Below are 23,521 nucleotides of genomic sequence, written 5' to 3' on the forward strand. Positions count from 1 at the left end.
TTAGGGCCTGGAAGATGCTGAGCTGTTGGTAGCTGCCAGCACTTGCAGGGTCTCCGGGAGGTCAGAGTCGTGTCGTCCAAACCACATCAATTGCTCCCCTGCCTGTCCTAAAGCTGCCTCTGCAGACTTCTGCTTGTGGTTGCGGGGGAACCTTCTGGTGCTGTTTGGAACATTAACAGCCTGCTTCGCCATAAAGTCAGTCTGGTAGGCTGTGAGGTTCCCCCCACTCTCTGCAGTGCTGCTGTCAGCTCCATCCTGGCACAGGCAGAAGTGGGAGTTGTGCTGTCTGCGATCATCAAGACATTTCCTGCGTCCCACACCCTGCAGTACACCAACATGACACGGATACAGAGGAGATATGGTTTCCTTTCAAGCTGTAATATGGTGATAGATCTTAAAGTTTCATTATGCCCTGAATTTCTCTTCGAACTCACATGAGTAAAGACAGAGATGTTGTCTTTTAAGGAATGCTTGTTGTCATGGTCTGAGAATGGATACTCTCTGGATTTCTGTGAAGAAAGCTATAAAGCTATAAACTCCTGTTGTGAGGACAGTCTAACACAGCTGAATACAGATAAGATGAGGAGGCAGTTTCTTTCTTAGCAGAGGTGCTTTGATAGGACGTGCATTGAAATCTTCCAAAGCCCCTTGGCCATGACAGTACTGTGGTGGGAAAAAAAGAAAACAGTCATGCCAAACACCCCATTTTCTACTGTACATACACACCTGCTGAGGTTTCCATTTAGGATAGCGCTCAAAGTTCAGAGCCTCAGGCAATGATGATTTAACCTGAGTCAGCATGATCCCAGTGCTTGTACAAGTCCCACGATTCCTTGTCTCATTTTCTGGTAAAACTGAATGAGCAAACTGTGAAGAAAATACAAGCTAATTACACTTTGCAGGTTTGAGTGTTACAATTTGTAATACTCTGTTCTAATTATGTGATTTAAAAAAATCAAGAATTTCTTACCCATTTGCCATCATTGCTCATTGAAGAATATCGCTTTCCACCTTTTACCATTTTGATACACTTTAAGATCTTGAGCACTTTCACCACTACACCACACACATACACAGACATGCAGTCCAACTTAACAACTAGGTAAATGCAAACACTGGTGACTATGGAAACATGCTACAAACAACCAACCTGAAATCTGAAACCTGAAAGCTCAATTTGCCATGGAGATGAGGAACTAGAATTCTGCCAAAAAACAAAACAAAACAAAAAAAACCAAAAAAAAAAAAAAAAACCAAAAAGAAAAAAATTTGCAGCCAAAATGCCGTTAAACTGATGTGCTCCACCAATGTGGTCATGTGTTTGAGAGTTACAAGGAGAAAATCTTCCTCTGATGGATGACAGAGGTAATTCACTTAAAAAACAAACAGGATTAGCTTACAAGTGACTTTATTTTTCAAAACAATAGAACAACATATTCATCAGGGATAGAGTTTGGTTTTTCAATTTTTAATAAGAGATGTTATTTTAAAACACATTAAAATGTAAGCTTAGGTAAGGTTATTAAATTCTTTTCGGATACACTTCTTGACCTAGCAAGTGTAAGTGAATCACAAGATTTTCTGTGCAATTAAACATAGTTAAAAGTTGAAAATGAGCACACAGACACTAATAGCAAGGCTTGACTGAAAAACAGATTAAAAATTCTTTACTGAGGGGAGTCAATCAAGACAAAGTGAAAGTAAAGGGTGACTTTAGTTAAAGAAGTAAATGTAAAATTACGTACTCTAACAAAATCTACATTTAACAATATTATTAGAGGATATGGTGGATCTTTAAATCACTTTAGGTAAGTTAAAAAAAGACAGATGAGAAAACATTTCTCCTTGCACTTCTAGTTTCAAACAGTCACTCCTTGGTCATAGTCCTAGCATTACATACTGAATGGGCAATTAGTACTTCAACGTCAAGCACTGTGGAAATGTCGCCTCCAGAATCCCATGGGAATGTTAAACATTTGCCACAGTTGAGACCTTGTTGTGGTCTGAGTAGCCCTGGTGTATATCTGTTGTATTATTGATCCCTGAGGACAAGATAAGCATGACAAAAAGGCTGCATTACATGCTTTAGGTTACATTCCACACAGAGGTAAGAAGGTTTCCATCCATTCCTTCTACACAATATTATTTTGAGGATCCTGACAAGGGCACTAGGCAGTGTTTTAGAGATACTGAGGCCATCAATTTGAAGGTGTCATTTAATCTGCATTTTATGCCGTAATGAAAATAGTCATTAGTTGCAGCCTTATATAAAATAATTAAAAACTAGCTCCACCTCAAACAGCTGCGACAGGAAAATGTTCTTTACACATTAATGCATGAGTAACAATAATCTAATGATATAACACAGTCACAGGGGCCATTCTTCTGCACTAAGTACGCCTTTCTTTTAATACGTTAAGTATATTTTCCTGATTATAGTTAAAGAGGAAAGATTTTCATTGCAGGACTTCACTTGTAATGGTATTCATATTTCTTGTTAAGTAAAGGATCTCAATACTCCCTCCACCACTATGGAATCCCACTGAGTTATTTGATGAAGGTTAAACAGTTAAACACTCTGCTAACACTGTTAAAAAGCTCGTTTTGTCTTGACCTCATCAACCAGGCCCTCTTCATTAAGAAGGTAAAAATACTGGCCTTGATGAAGGCTCTTGGTACCTAAGAGGATCCATGTGTGCAGCACTGAGGTGAATTAATGTCATTAAATTAAGAGACAGCCATTTTACTTGCATTAAGCAGTAATATTTCAAAGAGAATGCTGATTCTTACTCTGAATAACTGATGGAGACGTTTCTGTTTTACCACTTCAGGGGCTCGTCAATGCTGGAACATACTCTTTTCCCATTTCCCTATGGAGATGCTTCTTGAGTTGTTTTGTCAAACGATGCAACCTGATGAAAGGCAGTAATCACGGACAACTTAAAATCTCCAAAACTGTGGTTATTTTATCATTCAAAATTAGTATATTCATATTTTAAGGTTTATAAGTCAAATACCATAATTGCATATTTACTTTTCTTACCTTTCTTGTGTGTCGTTGTACTTATTCAGCCTGTCTGCCTCCTCCCTCTTCTCCTCCATCCATCGCTGTAAGAGTTCCTCTTTTTCTCTCCTAGCCTGTGCCATCGCTTCCTTTAGTCCTTTCTGCTCTGCTTGCAGAGCTGCCAACTCTTTCGACTGACACTCTAAGGTGAACTCCAGTTCTGAAAGGGTTGCCTTCAGGGTGTTCCTACCTTTAGCCAGAGTATGGGCCTCTTGACGGTACTGGGATACACTGAAGCAGACAAGTAATGACATTTTGATTTATTCTACCTTTGATCACCTTGTAGTATTATTACTTCACACTTTTAGATGTTCTGCTGTCACTGTATGATCTAACCTTGTTGATTGTCAAATACAGGAGCAACGTCAGTACTCTCTCCATTCAAAAAGAACATCTGATGTTGTAAACACAAAACTGCCTAGTCCTTGAATATAAGATGAATCTAAGTTCCAGAAAAAATACTGTCTTTTATTTGGACCACTTCGATAATATTTTCACTGAACCCACTCCCTGACTTTGAGAAAGTACTGCTAAATAATAAATTCCGAATAATTTTCATATTGTGCCTAAATGGGACCCAAGAAACAATATGAACAGGCCAACACATATGTTTCTTATGATTATACTTTGTTGTGTTAAAAGAAAGCAGGGAGCATACTCTGATGACACTGACACTGTCCACTGACAGTGGTGTTCTAAAAACTTCAAATTACCGTGAATTCCAGTACTGCAGTTCACCTTCTTTCAGATACAGGACAGCAGTCAGGTCAGAGACAGTCTGAGAGAGCTGTCGAGACAAGAAGCAAAGGATAAATTGATTGAGTGGTGGATAATGGGAGAACCTCACAAGCTCATAGGTCAACACCTGCACACAGTAACCAAAGAAGGATCCTGCAGGCCAGTTTTTTTTTCCTGCTGTAATCTAACTTACTGACTTCCCTTGCAGGCTTATGCTTGTTTTACAAGCTTAAGCCTAAAGCTATCAATTAATTTATTTTCTAATTAACAGATGTATGCCTGAGGTGTACAATAAATATTTGTGCAAAATGTTGTAGCTTATATAGTTAAATAACAGCTTAAACTTCTTTCTTATAGCTGGAGGCTCGTGCCACGGTGTAATCATTACTCTTCATTTATCTCACCTTCTCTGCCAAGTGTTCACTCTCTCTCAGTTGGAGTTGAAGGAGTCTGGTGTTTTTTCCAACTTCCATTCCACCTCGTTCTAAACTGAAAATAAAAATCAGTGTAGGGATTTAAAATTTTGGTTTTTAAAGTTTTATACATCAGGATCAACAGAAAGGCCAGATGCTGGTTAAGTGAAAATTTGCATAACCTCTTGGAATGAACATCATCCAAAACTTGTTTGCGAATTTCGAAACGTTCTTCCAGCTGAGACACTAAAAGAAAAACAGGCAAATGTCCTTATAGGCTCAGACAGTGAGAACATCATCATTGCAAACACTGAGATATAAAAATATTCATCTTACAGCTTGTGAACACGCCAGCAAAGGGGAGTTTTTCAGTTTGGTCTCTCCGTAGCAGTCGAGCGCGCACGTGACTCTTCCAGCTTTCCATTGTGACAAACACGAACTTGTGTGACGTTCACGGTCCCCAAAATGTCCCACAGCGGCGGGTTGGCGTCGTTTTCCGCTCTCACTTGATTTTGGTCGACGGCGGAATGACTGTTAAAATGTAGCCATCAGCATGGAATGAACCACCCGCAAAGTTTCAGAGCTCCTCCCTGTTCAGTCGGCAGGCAGCTTGACATTCCCCTGCTCTATATAACCTCTGAGCATGATCCCATCCCCTGCACAACATAACATAACATAATTCAGAAAAAGGATTTTCGTATACAAAACAAGATATTATTAATACTGTTGTTGTTGTTACTGTAATAAATAATAATAATTCATTTAACATATTAACACTGGTGGAATAAGTATTCAGATATTTACTTATGTAAAAGAAGCAATGCCACTTTGTTACATATAAAAAAACAACTGCATTTAAGAGTTAGTATCTAGTAAGTATTAGCATCAAAATATACTAAAAGTATCAAAGTACTCATCAGACAGAATGAACCGTATTTATTTATGATTTAATGTGTAAGCACCCCTACCTCCTTAGCTGGTAAAGGTGGGGGTAATTTTCACAATTTTGTATTAATAATCTGGATGTCCACAGCAGTTAGTGACTAAAGTTGTAAAATAAATGTAGTGGAATGATAAGCACAATATTTGCCTTCAAAATGAAGTGCAGTAGAAGAATAAAGTCGCAGAAAATCAATGGTCAATTTAGACTTAAAATCAAGAGTTTACAGAAACAGTGGCGAGAACAGGCAGTGGTACAGGCGATTAGTCAACAACGGCTTGTCAGTAAATTTCAAAATAAAAGACGTCAGATCCAGAATGTGCTCAACTTTTCTACAAAGAGGACCTGCCAGTTCTGAAAGTACTTCCGGTTCATTAATGTTTCTCGATAAGTCGCTGTTGCTGAAATATTTTCCGTAACATAAGCTAATATTCAGCGTTTCCAACTATTAAAAAGTCTCTTTTACATTTTCCCTAAAATGCGGCGTAATTTCCATGGTTAAAAAGAAAGAAGATGAGCTTTGTAGGTGGAACAGGAAGTTGTTCGCTAATTGCTCGCACTAACGTGTGCAGGATGGAGAGAGGCTCCAGGGTCATGTAACTAGTAGAATACGGGGTAAACATTTCCGAGGTTAACAAAGCCACAGCGGTCTCTCATGTGACTGTCGCTTGGATTTAATTTAATAACAGTGCTGTGTAACAGCCCTTTCTTGTTTTCATTTTTTCCTACAACTCTACGATTTAGCATTGCTCTTTGAAGGAGCTAGCCTGTCAAGCTAGCGAAGCAAACTAGAGACATCAGAAACTTTATCGACATAACAGACCTGTCCCGTCTGTCATCTGGGTAATGTACATATTGTCCATGAGTTAACCGAGCAATGGACAGGTGGTCTAGATGCTAAGAAATCGCCAGTGTTTGATGGATTGACGGTCGTGTGTCCAGTATGAGCGCATCAGCTGGGGACAGAGAGCCTGCGATCCCCTTGGAAAATGCAAAGGAAGAAATATGTGGCCCTACCTGCATAGGTGAAAACAGCAAACATGTAAGTAACCAGACTGATCACAGAACAAGGTTAAAAACATAGTTTATGCATGAAACTAAATGATAACCAAGGTGTCTTTCTACACGCCGGTTTGCTATAGTTGTTTATAGATTCATAAAAATCACTGCAAAACGTTTTCCAGCCAAAGCCTCATGTAGAAGCAGGGCTAGATTAACCACCTTGGGGGCCCCTGGGCCCTCTTGACCACAGCTGTACATGACATTTTCATTATTTATCTTCACATAACCAGAGACCAGCCACTGCTCAGCCATTACCTGTTAATTAATCAATTTGTTGTTTGAGAGACAGTTAATTTGCAACAATTTTGATTACTGATTAATAATTTAAGTAATTTTTAAAAGCAGAGTTGATAAGAATTCTCTGGTACCAGCTTCTCAAATGCCGATATTGGTCAGTTTCCAGTTTTTACAACTTTATGACATTTTATAGACTAGACAATGAATTGGTTATCAAAGAAAATAATTGTCATGCATATTGAAAATGAAAATAACTGTTGATTGCAGCTTGATACCTCTACTATGACAGAATGATACAACATCACGCTTTATGTTATTTTGTAGGACTCGGCAGTATGCTCATGCAACACGGAAATTAAGAGCTGTGCCGTGGTCAAATACTCTGCTGCCCCACCTCCTACCAGCTATGCCTTGCTTCAGGAGAAGACAGACCTGAAGCTGCCTCCTGCCAACTGGCTGAGAGAAAACCCCCAGCTGGGCACTGCTGGCACCACTATATTAGGGTCCAGCAGCAAGAGCAAGCCTTTTTCCAGGTATAACATCATGAGAAACATTATTACATTACTACTACAAGAAGCACTGGATAACATCTCATGGCATAACTGAAAGTGCTAATAATCCTAAATCAGATAGATTAATACTGTGGTTATCAGTGGGTAAACCATGAATACTGATGCTACTGGACTCTAATCCCTATCTCCATTTGAAAACAGTTGTAATTAAATTCCTTTTCTTCTTTTGTAGTTTTGGGATGGCCTACGACTTCATTGATTGCATCGGGGATGATGTTGACGTAGTGTCAGACTCAGAGGTTTGTGGAGCTGTTGCAAAGCTAACGTTTCTTTCTTTGTTTCTGAAACATACACATACAGCTAATGTTAACATTATTTTCTGTCAAATTCAGAACATCAAGAAGCTTTTGAAAATTCCCTACAGCAAGTCCCACGTCAGCATGGCCGTTCACCGCGTAGGCAGGACCCTGCTTTTGGATGAGCTGGACATTCAAGAGCTCTTCATGAGGTCTTCTCAGGTACAGGGGGGATTTTAATTTTACAAATCAAAGATAGTCCCTTTTCCCTTTCAATAATTCTTGTGCCAAGTTTTTAAAAGTTCTTCATGACTGTAAGTGGTTTAAGCGATTTCATTCTCCTTGCTATGTGTGTTTTGTAGACCGGAGATTGGACGTGGCTAAAAGAGTTTTATCAGCGGCTAATAGATCAGAAATGGCAGAGGAAAAAGAAGAGTAAGGAGCACTGGTATCAGAAAGCAATCCTGTCAAAGTTCCTCTACTACAGGTGAGTTAATTGTTGTTACTTGAATTTGGAAAAAGAATATGTAGAATTTACCATTAGAGTTAGGTCACACTTCATTGAAAGGTGCATCTTTCTTAGCCCTCTTCTGTCACCACTTTGACTCCATCCCTGTGTTTCCTGCAGTATAAATGGTGATGGGGCTGCAGAGCCTGTACCAGACAACCTGAATGAAGGGGAGGAGGAGAATGGGGCAGAGCAGTTCAGCTCTTCATGGCCCACCACCTTCACCAGCACACCCTCTGACGCAGAAGAATCAGATGCTCCCAAGCAGGTACAAAAAACTGTGAAATTACCTTTTGTGTGATCACAACTTTCTGTACTTAATGAGAGGAAATGTTTTAGCAAATAAGTGACTGGTGTTTGTAGATTTAAAGTATCTCTTCAGTCACTGCTAACCTTGATGTAAGTGAGGGCTTTGGTTTGTAATGCTTTTCACTGACATTATTACTACTGTAACATATGCAGGAAAGTGTTTCTGTGGACAGCAAGTTTGCTTTGGGCCAAGTGACATCTGTACCCAAAGAGCAAAACCTCCCTACACTGTTCAACGAAGGGGAGAATAGCCAGGTATTACAACCTTTTACTTTTACTCAATGGTATATGACTGCATTTGGTAGCTTATGCCTAATATATATTTTGATGTTACTTGTTTGACAGGGTTTAAGAAATGACTTTGTGCGAAATATCATGTGGACATTCGAGGATATCCACATGCTGGTTGGGTCCAACATGCCAATTTTTGGAGGTGGTCGCTATCCTGCCGTCAGTCTGAGACTCAGGTTGGAATTTGAATCCATTTGCTCCCATCCAGAAAATTTATGCTCATTTAGAGAGAGAAAATGATAATGTGTTCCTAGAATTTTAATTGTATTTCACTTTATGATTCTGTGACCTTGTGTTGTCATCATACATTACATGTCTGTGTCACCAAGATACTGCAAATGTGCACAGAAAATGACTAGAAGATAGGAATGGTGACGTACAGTATGTCTATGCACAGTGATGGATGGTAGAAATAGTTTCTGGCAGGTTAGTTTAGCTGACCTCAGGAGATGAACTGGAAAGTTAATTTTGGATGCTGCAGCCTCATCAGAATTATACAGCAGTCTAACAAGATTATTCTTGCCCACATGTTCCCTTATTCTTTGTCTTTCTTTCTGTGTTTTTCAGGGACAACAATAAACCAATCAACATTCTGACAGGTATTGACTACTGGCTCGACAATCTGATGTGCAATGTCCCAGAACTGGTCATGTGTTTTCACGTTAACGGCATTGTTCAGGTAAATTGCTGCTGACTTTTGTCCAGTATTTTCATTGTATAAACTGTCATTTTAAAATTGGCAGTAAAATTGTTTTAATATTGTTGATTTTTTGCAGAAATACGAGATGATAAAGACAGAGGACATCCCTCATCTGGAGAACTCGACTTTCTCCACGAGGGTGGTGAAAGACATCGCTCAGAATATCCTGTCCTTCCTCAAGTCCAACTGTACCAAAGAGGGTCACACCTACTGGCTTTTCAAAGGTGGGAGACAGATGAACAAGAATTCCTCAGTCTGTACTTGCCCTGTATGCTATGGGCCTGTCTAACTTGATGGCTTCTCATTTTATTTCTTGAACCCACAGCTAGTGGGAGCGACATTGTGAAGCTTTATGATCTTACTACTCTGTGTGAGGAGGCTGAAGAAGAGAAATGTCAGAATCCCTTCACTCTTCCTGTGGCTGTGTTACTGTACAAGTAAGTACCTGGGACAGACTCGGGACAGGAGCAACTTTGTGCTTCAGGATTCCTACAGTTGTAATTACATTTTGTTGACCTCCAGGACTGCAAAGATTTAGTATAGATAGTAGATTTAATATCTATTTTTATGATTTTACAATATTTGGTCAAGTCCAAATCTATAAATTTATAGTTGGATTTCAGGTTCAGTCAGTTTAAGTGGAAGTAGTAGGCAGCCTAAAGAGTCAAACTGACCATTTAAACAGGATCATGTTGTTGAATATTTAAAAATACAATGAATATGAAATCATTTAAAATGGTAAAATGATTAAATTGGCCATTTTTAATTTGACCTGTTAAAATAAAATAACATTTTACAAGTGAGCCATTAAATCGTGATTAGCATTCAAAATGTGCAAAACTGTAATGAGTTCTTGTCTATTTTATGCTTTGTGGTGCAGAGTTGCCAGCAACTTGATGCTGAAGGGGAGGCAAAACAGAAAGCACTACGGCACAATCAGAACTCTGCTTTTAAACTGCGTCAAACTTCTGGATCAGGAGAGGCATCCCCAGGTAAGAACAAATTCTAAATTACAATTAGATAGAGGAAGGAAAGAATTAGAGGAAGAGGAGAGGACATGAAACAAAAGTCCTGGACTGGACTTAAACCCAGACCCTTCATTTGAAGAATGAGCTGCCAGGTCAACTGATAGGTAATACAGACAGAAGAATCCTTCTTTAAATACTTTGATTAGTCATCATATGTCTTAATGAGTTCAGTCTTTGATTATAAATTAGTATAATAAGCGTAGTATTTATATTCAAACAACAGAGAAAGCAAAAAGTGAAATCACTATTAAATCTGAGAATGCATTTAGATTTGATTGAACCTGACTCCAGTCCTGATCCCCTCTATCCCCTGTGTGCTCAGATCATTGCCTCAGCCCACTACATGCTGTCAGAGCTGTTCCAGCTCGATGAGCCCCCTGAAGAAGATGGAGGGGAGTCGCTCAGGGCTGGTGGCTCAGAGGACAGCTACAGCGACGAAGACAGGGAGGAAGATGAGGAGCTGACGGAGGACAGCGATGAGAACAGCTCCTACAGTAACTGCTCCACCTCACAAGATGATAGTAAAGCCGTGGCTGTGATCCGCTCTGTGGGGGAGCTGTCGGTCCCGGAGAAATACAAATCCACTCACCAGATCAGAGTGAGTGCCTCACTAAATGTTTTTCCTGCCCACTCCTCTACACAGACCTAAAGGGAGAGAGTGGGGAGAGAATATGAGAAACATTAAAAATAAATAATCTTCCTTTCTTCAATCTCTGCAGCCAAGTTGTGCTTTCCCTGTTTCTCAAGACAAGGAGGAGAGATGCAGGCATGTCCTCTGCTATGTGCTAAAGGCGAGTCTCTGCATGATGTTATAAATTTAGCGTACATACAATGCTAACATGACTTGTGCCATGAAATTTGTCATCTGCCAGTTAGTAACCTCTGTAATGTACAACACAGGGCCTGAAGGCAGTGGATGGCAGTATTAAGAAGGAGAGTGATCTCCCAGCTGCAGACCCTAACACACCCATTCCTCTCAAATATGAGGACAGAAGTGCTATTGGAGCCTGCTCTGCAGAGAAAGGCCTCTCTCTTCTTCTTGAAAGAGGTCAGTTTCAGCCATTATTTCAAAGGATAACTATAAAACACTGCATAGGAAAACAGGAAAACAGTAAGCTTTATCGCATACGCTGTGAGTAAGATCTGATTAGTTTCAAGTGTTTTTCTGACAAAGAGGGACTGTTTTCATCTTATGACCTTGCATGTGTCTTTCTCTTGGTCTCCCATAATGTGTGTGTCACCAGCGGGGCCCTTGCAGGCAGACCAGAAGCACCCGACACGCTCAGGGATGATCCCAGGCTCGTGGCAGCACCGCATGAAGCTGCAACTCTTCCTCAAAGCCTCCAAGGCCTACTACGTCCTGTCCGATGCAGCCACTAACTTGCTAAAGTATGGGCGAGCCTTACGCTACATCAAGCTATCCCTGCAGTGCTATGGTAAGGTTATTAAACTCACCACAAATTTATTAAGAAATCAAATAAGAATTGATAAGAGAATGGAACAAGCTAATAATGCAAAAAAAAAAATGTGCTGGTGGAAAAAATCCATTTCTCTTTTTTCCTTTTCTCTTAATACATCAGTACATCATCATTTTGTGAGGCAATGTTGTAATTAAACTTTTATTTCTCTTTCCCACTTCCCCTACTGTTTCCTCCAGATGCCTATTGCTCAGTGAGCGATACACTGCACCCACAGGTGCTGCAGTTTCACAGCCAGTGCCTGTCTCTGTGTGGGGACATCCAGCTGATGTTGGCCCAGAATGCCAGCAACAGAGCAGCTTACCTGGAGGAGTACAGCTACCAGACCAAAGAGGACCAGGAGATCCTGCACAGCTTACACCGAGAGAGCAGCTGCCAGGGTGAGTCACTAAAGACAGATAATCATACAAATCTTAAATCACGGTGTCCGGCTTTCTTGCCACATGTATTGAAATTAGAGGTGTTGGTAAACACATAAAGGTCTGCTCCATAAATAGTCTACAGTGTCATCTTATCCATGTCAGTTCCACCAATAAAATATCCTACTATTCTTTTCAAGTTGTCATTGATCCTGCAGTTTGTCAATTCTTTTACTCTCTACCCATTAGCCTTCAACATGGCAACAGACCTGGCCATGGACCCGGAGTACCAGTTGTTTGTTAGCAGTAAGTGCTACGAGGCAGCGTACGAACTGCTCGTGTCGGAGGCTTTGAAAGACCGTGCCTCAGATCAGCTGGCTCAAGTGCTCAAACGGCTGGGAAACATCCGCAACGAGATGGGAGTGTACTATATGAACCAGGCTGCAGCCATGCAGACTGAGAAAGAAGGTACAAACTTCAACTATAATAACTGTAGTGACCAGTATAATTTTACAGAATACTGGCTAGTGACATAGAGCATTCATAGAGCATTCACTGCACTTGGATGAGTAAAAAAAAATGAACCAAACCCAACTTCAAAAACCCCACTCATTTTATATTGTTGTACTTACCTTGTCTGTTCATATTGCTGTGTTGAACTGGGCTTCTCTTTCTTCCCCTCCAGTAAAGAAGTCGGTGTCTGTAGCAGAGCAGGAGATGTGGAAGAAAAGCTTCGCCTTCTTTGAGAAAGGCATGAAGGACTTTGAAGCCATCAGGGACAGCACCAACACAGCTTTGCTTCTGTGTAACACTGGCAGGCTGATGAGAATCTGTGCTCAGGCCCACTGTGCTATCTCTGCCGACCAGAACAGAGGGGAATTCTCACCTGAAGAGGCCCTCTACTACAACAAGGTGCCATGTCAAACCCTTTATGTCTTAAATTCTTCACTGAACATTCACACTGAAGCAATGGAAAACTGTTGGTACTTTTGCAATCTTGTTGATCTCTATCTGTTGCTTTTCAATCCTACTACATCCTGACCCTTCCTTATCCCGCTATTAATTCATTCATTATCTTCATCTAATTTTAACCCAGGCCATAGACTACTACTTGCGGGCTATGAAGTCACTGGCGAGCCGAGAGAACCACCCAGCAGTGTGGGACAGTGTAAACTGGGAGTTGTCCACCACCTATTTCACCCTGGCTACACTTCTGCAGGACTATGCCCCACTGTCCAGAAAGGCCCAGGAGCAGGTGTGTTTGCACTTTTGTCTCACATAGTAGTGAACAAATAATCTAAATGAAGTGTAACTCTGAACGTTTATATCTTCTAAAAGTCCATGTTTCACAATTTTTCCCAGATTGAGCGGGAAGTGACTGAGGCCATGATGAAATCCCTCAAGTACTGTGACCTCCAGACTGAGTCGGCTCGTCAGCCCCTCTACCAGTACAGAGCTGCCACCATCCACCATCGCCTGGCCTCTATGTACCACAGCTGCTTCCGCAACCAGGTAGGAGATCATGTAAAATCCTACAGTAATGTAAAATCTATTTCTTTATGCTGAATATCTGTTTGCTTTTTGTACTAATGATTCATGTGTCTTAGCTCACTCTGAGCAGACTTGTTTTTAATTATGCCAATAGATAAATGTTTTATTTTCTGTTTGGAAAAGGAACTACAGACTGACTGGCATAGAATCACTGGTGATGGGATGCCTGTATTTTGTACTTATCATAGTATGATACACACTAAAGGAAGTCTGTGTTTCTGGCTGTAATTGTGTACCAGGTGGGGGATGAACACTTGAGGAAGCAGCATCGGAGCCTGGCAGAGCTTCACTACAGCAAGGCTGTTTGTTTATTCCTCAGCCTCAAAGATGCACCCTGCGAGCTGCTCCGCACGCTTCTGGAGAGGGTGGCCTTTGCTGAATTTACTATGGCAGGTGAGGAACTAGTCATTTCTCCCCTTTTTATGAACAAAAACACACAAAAAATCACACTAAAAACAGATTTATACTCAACACAAAACATACAACATACAGTATAATCATCCAACCCAACAACCTAAATAAGGAAACAGACATTTAAGGATATAGAAAAGGAAATGCTGGAGCAGTTTATATTTACAAACAAATATATTAAACTACTGTCTTACACATATTTTACAAAGCTTCAGCTCCCACCTTTCACCCAAGTGTTTTTAAATGTCATTATTTCAGCTTTCATTATCCTTCCAACATAAAATAATGAAATGTTTGACAAACAAAGTATTTAAGGAGTCCACCCCAGCAGCTTTAAAAATAAATCTTTTCCCTAACAAAATAGATTAGTAGTAAAACTTTGTCTCTGTAACATCACTGAAAACCACTGGGGAAAAATATGGCTGAAAGCACAGCTTTGTTGCATTACACATCTTTTGAACCTGCCTCCCGAAGGCAGCTATGTCTGGTTTTATTAAAAGAGAACATAATAGAATTGCTGTCCACATCCTCTTGCTGTAATGTTTCATATTGTGTTTCCACAGGTCAGAGCAGCAGCGCGGCTAAGCTGAAGAGCCTCACCGGAGCTTTAGAGATCATGACAGAAACTCGCCATGCTTTCCAGCTGATTCATAAAGAGCTGCTGGAGGAGCAGACAGAGGTACGTCTCAGAGTAGCAGGTGGAAAATGCTCTCTTATGCTCATTCATTTTCACAAAGCTTTGTTCAGTTGCCCCTTCTTGTTGACACACTGCCACCCACAGTATCTTTTCCTTATCCTTTCGTGCCGTAGTTGAGTGAAAAAGGCCCTGCTGAATCAGCAGAGTCTCCTGATGTGGCCAGTGGTCCCACCTCAGGACTGAACCTCGAGGAAGTGATGAAGCTAATTGGTGTGTTTGAGCCAAGTTTCTCCTTCCTGCTGCTGCAGCTCGTCAAACTGATGACGACGATGAAACGGAAACCAAGGTGAGCAAGAATCTAAAACCTTTATTGTATATCTAGCTGTAAGTGTATCTAATATCCTTTAAACTTTCAATATGCTCACTCTTGATGCGTTTATTACAGCAATAAGGATGAGGAGCTGTTGAAAACCTATAAGAATGTGTACTCCAAGCTGCTGCGAGCTGAGAAAAACGCACCTCTCCTCAGCCGTGTCAGGCTCTACATAGAACTCCTGCAACAGTTGACCCCACAAACAGGTGACGACACGGGCACACATTCATGATAAGTAAGACCCTCAAAACTCTGACTTTGCTCTCTGCACCTCGCCGGACATTCAAGTTGCATTCTGGGGAAGACTTGACAACTGACTACGCAAAAATGCTGTGACAGAAAACAATGACTAATAGACATCATTATTAACAGGCACATCCTCAGGCAACACTGTCCTGCTCTGAATTACAGTTTCAAAGCTAATTTCACCTCCTGCGCCTTGAAAACAAATTCATTTTTTTCTAACCTTTGAATCACACATTGTGAATTGTACATTTTTGTTGTAAATTTAAGAGATTATTATTTAATTTTCTTATTGCTTAAGCAGTTATGGGTCATATGTGGAGCTCCTCTGTGTAGGATTTGTTGCAGAGTGTAACAAACATCACTTGGATTGTTTAATTTTTCTAAAATTTCAAAGATGGTATAATCACATACAACTTCTACACATGAGGGCTTAAAAAGCGATAAATCGTTAAGCACAGGCTCAGAAAAATGATTATTAAGTTTAATATCATTGGTATTTTTGATATTCAATAATACCAAAAATGCTGTGAATAAAATAAGATTGAAGTGTGGTTGAGGGCTGACAAGCTTAAATAAGCTCAAACGCGTTATTTGCTTTCCAAAACAACATTGTGCAATAGTTTGCCAACATTCAGTGCAAACTCAGAGGCTAGTTTGTCCACATTGCTGTATGTATAAATGTGAATTTATATCAGCATGGTTTGCTGTGACATGAAAATAAAAGGTTTTTAATTTTTTTGCAGTGTTTTTCTGTAGATGTTCTGTCACTCATAATACTGTATGTTTCTCCTAAAGCATCTCGAAATGCTGGCGTGGGATAGATAACAAATCTGAAGTATGATCTAACATACTAGGCTATTATTTCAGTTTATTTATTCTGATATTTGTCAAAATGACCTGTGCACAGCTGCTTTTCCTTAAAAAAGACAATTGAGAGTGAAAAATTTTAAGTGGGTTGGATGATACTGTTGCCTGTTGGTTCTGGCATCTGGTTCTTGCTGCACCGTTCAACCTGAGTCATTGACGAGGGGACATGATTTTTTTAATGCAGTGTCAGTGAACTGGGTCACTCCACTGTTACTGAGCTCTATCCACAAAGGATGGAGCTGCAGGGGGACCCAAACTGTCCCTGCACCTCATTAATCAGGTTGGACCCTCTGTGCTGTGTTGGACAGTGACTCAAGGTAAGATGTGAAATGTGGGTAGTGTGAATCTAAATTATAAACCCCACTGGAGTGGAAAAAAAAATGAAGTAGACATTTTAAATCATGAGAGAATTATTCTTGGTAATTTAGTAACCAGATTGTTCTGTTGAATAGGATGATTAAGTGCAAATATAAATTAAAAAGATGCTGAAAATCAGCAGAAGAACTTTGCTTAACTACCAAAGAAAAATACAGCAAACGTGATACCTGTGGATGAAGGGCACAAATGAAACTCCTCCAAAAAAAATTATGATCAATTATACAACTACCCAAACAATGTGATTCTGTACAGTAGAGTGTAGTGTAGTGCAATACATGCTTACTGGTAATACTGGTCAGTCAGTCACTGTATGACACAGCGGTCATTAGTCTGGTCCTCTTGGGAGGTTGGAGGTGTCTCCTCTTGGTATTGAGAAGCTCTGTGGTTCAAAATGTCTTGGAGCATGTCTTTGCTCTCACTAGGCGGTAGATTGTAGAAGTAGTACTGAGGTGCCATCTGAACGAACCTGGTTGGAGAGGACACAATGTTAAAAGGAAAACTCTTTCAAATAATGGGTTACAGGTTTTGTGCATCAGACTCACTCGCTCTGTCATTTCAGTGAAACAAACAATTTTTTTTGTTGAATGTATTGATGCAAATTATATTTCAAATTAGCAAACTTGTTTTCAGTTCAAGTTAGTGTTGAATGGCACTTTTGTTGGAGAGAAGACTTACAGTATATCCGGCCTCACATTATTTGAGTGGCAACACATTTCAGGATGTGGAGCCTAAGAGAGCATGACAAAGGCTGCAGGGCTTTCCCCCCACCCCCCGACCCCCTCCATTAAGCTGCAGCTCCACATTCCTAGGCATCTGTGCAATCCATAATCCCCTCTCCAACCAGCAGGATTATGATACCTCCCTCCAGAACCAGCCTGACTAGTCTCTGCTAAACTGGGGCTTTACATCTGGTCCAAAAGCGAAAGGGAGATGTGTTTGCCTGATTACTTTTAAGCCTCCTCTGATGCGGAGACATGAGGGTGGTCTGCTTGGTTCTTTTAAAGCAAATATGATCAGTTATGTGAAAACTGACCATATTTGTGAAACAAGTGCTCAACTTGAAATTAACGAAATGTCAACAAGGCTGAGACTTACTCCTCCGGTGTTATGTGGGTAACAGTGCGGAGACAGTTGTCCTCAGAGAAGGAATGCTCGTGGAATAGCACCCACTCCGGCAGGCCCCGCTTGGGGCTCTTGGCTCCATAACCAGACATAGGATGAATCTGTGCCACATGCTTATGGGTCATGACGAAGTAATTCCCTGATCCATCCACATCTCGTGCCACCTGAAGGGGAACAGAGCCAGACACAGTCGGAGTCACTTTTTTAAATAAGCATAAGAAGAAGGGAGTATCATAAAAAAAATTAATAATAATAATTGCATCTTAAGACTGACAAACTCAATGTCAGTCAATCTTTTCAGTCAATTTTTAATTAATATTGGCCCTTAAAAAGCAACATTATATTACGGTTTCTGCATATTTTTTCAGCTACATTCTAAATGAACAGAAATACATTAATATTTAATTAAGTCTATGTTCTAAGATCATTAATTGTGGAAACTAAATCACACTATAATTACACATGATTAAATCACACTCCACTTTGCTGCATTTGTTCCACTTAGAGGAGTTTAATAGCCTTTCAGAGTCTTCAGGAGCAGTGTGTGTTTGATGTAAGCTATCATTGTTGATCTGCTGTGTTTTTTGTTGAGTGGTATAATAAAGTTAAGTATCTGACCTGCATGAAGAAACCTGCCAGCAGGGCTCTCTTAATGCTGACGGTGTTGCTTCGGGAACCGAAGGCGGGCACTGAGACGGGCAGCTCGATCCTCTTCAGAGTGTCGGTGAGCTCGGTACGAAGAGCGTCAGCCATCAGCAGAGAAGTGTGGTTCAGGTAAAAATCCTGGCACCACTTCTCCACATCACAGTCTAACAAGGGAAGAGAGGACAGAGCCAAAGAGGATTACAGGAAGGCAGAAACAGTGATGAAGACACAGGCATGACACTAACATAACCATCTCCACAGCATCTGTTTGTTTGTGTGCATGTAGGTGATACTCTCTAAACTTACATGGGTCCTGCTGGCACTGTTTAAAGGCCTTGTAGATATTGATAAGGGTGAAGTGGTCTCCCTCTGGGTGCTGGAACTTCATGTGGCACTGTGTCGCCTCTGGCCTCAGGTCCACAGAGGGAACCGTGAAGCAAACTGGTGCTGAAAAAACCCACAAGACAAATGTGATGTTTGGAATTTGCCCTAACCTGATAAGATACAACAGAAAACATGGCTTTGTACATGTATGTGCCAGCACACGTTACCTGTTAGCATGGCAGCAATGATGACCACCTCGCTGACACAGTCAAACTCACAGGAAGCGAGCAGAGTCTTGGCCATTTGGGGATCCAAGGGAAACTCGGACATGATGATACCAATCTCAGACAGGTTACCATCATTATCCAGAGCTGCCAGGTAGTCCAGCTCCTCCAAAGCCTGCATCAGGCCTCCAGGATCTGGATTGATAAGAGTTTTGGATAAAATACCTTGTTTACAAAATTAAACATTGGTTAAAAATCTGGGTGAAAACCAAATCCAGCAGAGAAAAAAACAATGTTTTTATGATTGTCTGGTATTTAAATTGAGATTTTTAATTACAAATAAGTACACTTGGCCAAAAATTTCTAGAGATTATTTTTCTGTTTTCATGCTGTGTAAACTGTAATCCAAAATTGTGACCCACTGGGACAATCCCCCCTACAGTATACTAGCACGCAGCAGCAGATTAGGATTTCATAATCCTCACCAATATCTGCCATGCATCACTATACAAAATGAAGTCTTTTGTGGCGTACAAGGGATTTTCTGCTCTGTCTCTGCAACAAACATGTTTTTCGATAAACATCATAATGAAAGGAAAAGAGACACGGGCACAGAGACAGGGACGGAGACAAAGGAAAGAATAACATCCACCTTGGATGTTCTCTGTTATCATCTACACCCCCACACACCAGCACTAGTATGCCTACTCTCTAATCAACTAATGAGAGGCTCAATGTGTGTGTGTCTGTGTTTGTTAGTGGGGGTGAATAAATCCGTAGGAACAAAAGCACGCGGAAGCAGGTCAGCTCTGAAAGGATGCTCGCGGAACAGGAGCTGTCAGTTCAGCTCAGGCACGGCTCACTGACCTCCAATAAAAAAAGTTCCTGTCTGCAGGAGCAAAAGGGAACGGACTGACTGAACCCAAAATTCATGTTTTCATCACTGAGGAAATTTAGAGAACGACAGGGGCTTATCCAGTACAAACTACCATAAAAATATTCTCTCTATTAATTTTTATCACTTGACGTAAATCTCACCTGGCCGGTCGATAAAGTTGCAGTGGCCCAGCCCAGCGATCTCCATCCTCTTCAAGAAGAGCACAGTGGAAGTGATGTCAGATTCCACAATATGTGGTCGTATCTCGGCAGGGAGCTGTCTGTCCTCTGGGTACAGACAAAAACACTTGCCTGCAGGATAGAAAGATCTGTTGTTGAGACTGGGTGGCAGCAGGGAATTGAAGTGTTCTAGTAACAGTTTTCTCACCTGTGGGGCCCGCCAGCTGTTTCCGACTCTCGGCTTGACCTGTGCTGATTGGCTGAATGATGACAGAGTTTGTTCTGATCCTGGGGTTGTAAACCTGCAACAACACAGTGGTCGAATTTAACAAAGCACATTTACTCAAATATTAATACTTCATTACATTTCAGAGGCAAATTTATTTCTTCCTCCACTACATTTATCTGACAGTAGTTGCTAGTTATTGTGCAGGTGAAGATTTAAAATATAATGCATACAGATAATATAGTATAATATACAGGACTAGAGACTTACATATCTTTTCTCAAGCCCGGCATCAATGACAAAGCCTACTGATCTAACAGCCCAGAAGAAGTCCTCGTTTGGGCTGGATGTGAGGAAGACTCTGCGGGTCCGGCCGGTGTCCTCCTCCCCCAGGATTGGTAGATTCCCAGTTTGGCCAGGGTGCACAGCAACAGGCAGGAGCTCACCCAGATCAGGGGGTAAACTGTGTCCCTCATGACACAGGATATCATGTGCTAGATCTATTTCCTGGTAGAGAGTGAACAAAGAAGAAAGTCAGAAGAAGACACATTCACACACTGTTGTGTTCATTCGTCATAGAGTGCTTCTTTTTACCTGTGTAGTCACCAGAAACACAACCACATCTCCTTCCTCCTCAGAGTGGTGGATCTCCAGCACCAGCCGGAGAGCAGAGCAGAAGTAGCTGTCACCTGTGCTGCTGTGCACCACCTCCCCTGCACCCGGGCTATCCAGGCGAATCAGAGGCACCGTGGACCCAGTGAAGTGGGCCAGCTGCTTGGGGCCGGGTTCAGTGGAGGTGAGGAGGACCACGCGGAACTCTGGCCTCTGCAGGGCAATGTCCTTCAGCAGACCCTGGAGTACGTCGGTGGCTACGGTCCTCTGGTGGGCCTGGTCCACAACTACCACACCGTAGTGCTCAAGCAAAGGGTCTGACATCATCTCTCTCAGCAGCATGTCATCTGTGCAGTACCTGTGGTGGGTGATACAATGATGCTTAACATTAAGAAGGAGAATCCACAGAGGTACTTGACACAGACTGTATTCCTAAAAACCTGAAATAAATCCTCACGTTTCTTTAATTGTAAGCCCCTGAGCTGAAATAACAGAGCAGTATATTCAGGAAATCCATTCAGCATACCTCAGAATGGCATCTTAATGAAAGGCACTTTGTCTACACTTCAGCTTTGCCCCCATTAGTGTAATTTACTCTGATAATTAGTCTGGGGAGTGGATCCGTTCATACTTGCCGGCTGCCTGTTTATCTTGTCGCCCTCCCCTCAATGTGCTGAGTTTCTTTATTCCCCCAGCTGACTTACGAGGGACTCGCATGAGGGAGCGCGACATATGGGCACACAGGGAGCCAGACAGCTGTGCAGGAGCCCCTGAAAAGAGCCCCCTCAAGCCTTTTGTTCGCTTCTCTCTTGAGAATAAGAAAAGGCGGGGTGATTTAGCTGTGTGTGTGTCATGACTGTGCAATGTTGTAACCCGGCAAGCGGACTACCAAGAGAAAGTAGCAGTGAGAGAAACTCTGGATACACTTGCTTTAGGAAGAGCTGCTTTAACATACCTGAGGACTGTGTCAGTAGTGCAGCAGGTTTCCAAACGGATGCTGTATCCGACTTCATGACCAATGTTGACATCCATCTCATCAGCCACTCTCAAGGCGAGATCTACAGCCTGCTGCGCTTGAATCTGGGTGCAAACCACCATGCCATGCTGGAACTGGACTGACAAGCAGAATTCAGCGCACCACTGTGGAATCTATTTCAAAATAAGAGTGAGACAAGTTGACAGTAAGACGGCTTGAATATTTCCCTTTAACTAAGTTCAGTTAGCTATTGCATGAATGAAATGAGCAATATTTTCCATGGTGGTGCAATCTAAAGTGTCAAATGCCCACAGTACTCACTTGAGAACTCCTCCCAGTTTTAGCAGAACCACTGACAACAACAAATTGTCCTTTGGCCAAAGTGTCCATGAATTCACATTTTGCTTTCCACACTGGCAGCTCTTTTCTTTCCTCCAGCAATTTGTAAAACCTGGAGGAATAAGGCAGCCCATCAAACTGATTAAGCTCCAAAATGTCATCATATTCTTTATCCCCTTGACTCAAAGCGTCTGCGTCTGAACAAAGGGCTGATTTCCCCTCAAAATGGTCCTCTCCAGTTAAACTGGTAACGTCCTGCGCCATCACAAGTGAGCTCTCGGTCTGTCCGGTTTAGACTTCATTTAGAGATCCACAGGAATGAAGTTTGGAAACCTCCAGCTCTCAGTAAACTGTTGGACAGCACACAGACCGCCTCTGCAAGTGAAGCCAAATGAAAGGCTCACTAGGCGGCCAGCCCAGGGTTGTCATGTGGCCATTAATCCCACAGAAGTGTGGTCATCAACAGATGACACACACACACAGACACAGACACACACACACACACACACTGGTGTGAGAACAAAGATAGATGGGCAGGGACTCAGAGGGGTCTGGTGTTTACAATGAGAACTGGCTCACACGCAAAGGCCACAAGCTGTACATAGTGTAAAATGCATTTATTCATCAGCTGTGGTTTAATTTGGTAATTTAAGAATTAATTATCTCAGTGGTTGACAAACTGAAATGATTAATGTCTACATCCAAAAACCAACGATTGTGCCAAAAAACGAAGAGCCCATGAAGGTTGGCACAAATATCTGCTGTGCCTGTAGTTTTTCAGTTGTAGAATCATATCAAAGACTAAGACAAAATGCTTTACTTTTGTCACTTTATCAAAACAATATTTGAAATATGGGCCTGTTATGCTTATTTTTGAACAGTTTATGGCTTCTCTGTACTTTCCAACATGAAAACTTGCCGATCTGAGATCTCTGTGTTTAATAAAGGTTACAAAAAAATAATGTATCATGCTTTAACTTAAAATTAGCAGGGACACTTATGTGGCAGGATTTGATGCTTAGCTCGTGTAATAGCGAACTGAATCTCTTTGGGTGTGGACTTTTTTGGTCATACAAAAGAAAACATTTGAATATGTCACATGGATTGTGTTGAAGTTGTAACTTTTAAAACTTGTAAAATTGTTGTTCCTATTCTTCCCATTCTGTGGCTTGTGTTTTCTTCACAGTTGTGTGAAGAAACTTTTACAGTTTTTAGCTGATTATAGATACTGGTATGGACTCTATTCATTTTCTTTCAGTTTGATCATGTTTTTTAGATCAGTCCAAGGACGATTTAGAGGTGAGTGTTATTTCCTGTTTTTGCATTTCTTCCCAGTCACGGTCTAAGTTAATAAATGTTAGTGGGAGCTGATCCTTAATCAGGACCCAAGGGTAACTTCAGCCTGTGGTTTGATGGAGAACATTAGCAACAACAACAACAAAAAAAAACTAAAGTAGAGAGGGAAGTGCTTCAGTTTTTGTAATGACCAGTGTTGTTTGACAGGTGGCAGTGTTGAACAATGAGGACAGATTGCTCTGGCAGAGGAGACCCTCATGTAATGAATAGACTGGTGATACACTTTCATGCAAAAAGTAATTT

The 23,521-nt window shown here is 41.3% G+C and overlaps 4 protein-coding genes across 6 annotated transcripts; 1 reads left to right on the top strand and 3 right to left on the bottom strand.

Moving 5' to 3' along the window:
- On the bottom strand, positions 1-1,021 carry tex36 (testis expressed 36). Its single transcript, XM_041050386.1, has 4 exons — positions 971-1,021; positions 727-867; positions 435-509; positions 1-321 (listed from the first exon to the last, which is right to left on the bottom strand). Exons 1-4 carry the CDS (start codon positions 1,019-1,021, stop codon positions 1-3), a joined length of 588 nt encoding a protein of 195 aa, XP_040906320.1.
- A 441-nt stretch (positions 1,022-1,462) lies between these two features.
- Positions 1,463-4,757, bottom strand: si:ch1073-143l10.2 (uncharacterized protein LOC565165 homolog). Of its 2 annotated transcripts, XM_041050255.1 has the most exons (7): positions 4,552-4,757; positions 4,398-4,461; positions 4,207-4,291; positions 3,778-3,851; positions 3,044-3,295; positions 2,791-2,912; positions 1,463-2,042 (listed from the first exon to the last, which is right to left on the bottom strand). In XM_041050255.1, exons 1-6 carry the CDS (start codon positions 4,637-4,639, stop codon positions 2,828-2,830), a joined length of 648 nt encoding a protein of 215 aa, XP_040906189.1. In that variant the 5' UTR covers positions 4,640-4,757; the 3' UTR covers positions 1,463-2,042; positions 2,791-2,827. The 2 variants fall into 2 exon arrangements, with proteins under 2 accessions (XP_040906189.1, XP_040906188.1); XM_041050254.1 differs by having other exon boundaries at positions 1,463-2,912.
- A 928-nt stretch (positions 4,758-5,685) lies between these two features.
- Positions 5,686-15,889, top strand: edrf1 (erythroid differentiation regulatory factor 1). Of its 2 annotated transcripts, XM_041049577.1 has the most exons (25): positions 5,686-6,197; positions 6,779-6,987; positions 7,199-7,265; positions 7,359-7,484; positions 7,625-7,749; positions 7,891-8,038; positions 8,233-8,334; positions 8,425-8,546; positions 8,938-9,049; positions 9,147-9,294; positions 9,396-9,507; positions 9,951-10,062; positions 10,421-10,696; positions 10,818-10,889; positions 10,999-11,146; positions 11,343-11,534; positions 11,756-11,956; positions 12,185-12,403; positions 12,621-12,847; positions 13,032-13,190; positions 13,298-13,447; positions 13,726-13,879; positions 14,461-14,576; positions 14,708-14,880; positions 14,980-15,889. In XM_041049577.1, exons 1-25 carry the CDS (start codon positions 6,099-6,101, stop codon positions 15,137-15,139), a joined length of 3,729 nt encoding a protein of 1,242 aa, XP_040905511.1. In that variant the 5' UTR covers positions 5,686-6,098; the 3' UTR covers positions 15,140-15,889. The 2 variants fall into 2 exon arrangements, with proteins under 2 accessions (XP_040905511.1, XP_040905512.1); XM_041049578.1 differs by lacking the exons at positions 5,686-6,197; positions 6,779-6,987 and having other exon boundaries at positions 7,391-7,484.
- dhx32b (DEAH (Asp-Glu-Ala-His) box polypeptide 32b) lies at positions 15,866-22,381 on the bottom strand. The gene is made up of 11 exons (XM_041049580.1): positions 21,905-22,381; positions 21,563-21,756; positions 20,590-20,965; positions 20,266-20,502; positions 19,978-20,071; positions 19,752-19,901; positions 18,717-18,908; positions 18,472-18,612; positions 18,139-18,329; positions 17,494-17,684; positions 15,866-16,864 (listed from the first exon to the last, which is right to left on the bottom strand). Exons 1-11 carry the CDS (start codon positions 22,184-22,186, stop codon positions 16,702-16,704), a joined length of 2,211 nt encoding a protein of 736 aa, XP_040905514.1. The 5' UTR covers positions 22,187-22,381; the 3' UTR covers positions 15,866-16,701.
- Positions 22,382-23,521: the final 1,140 nt, after the last annotated feature.

This window comes from Toxotes jaculatrix, chromosome 11, assembly GCF_017976425.1.
Source record: "Toxotes jaculatrix isolate fToxJac2 chromosome 11, fToxJac2.pri, whole genome shotgun sequence".
Lineage (NCBI taxonomy): Eukaryota > Metazoa > Chordata > Actinopteri > Toxotidae > Toxotes > Toxotes jaculatrix.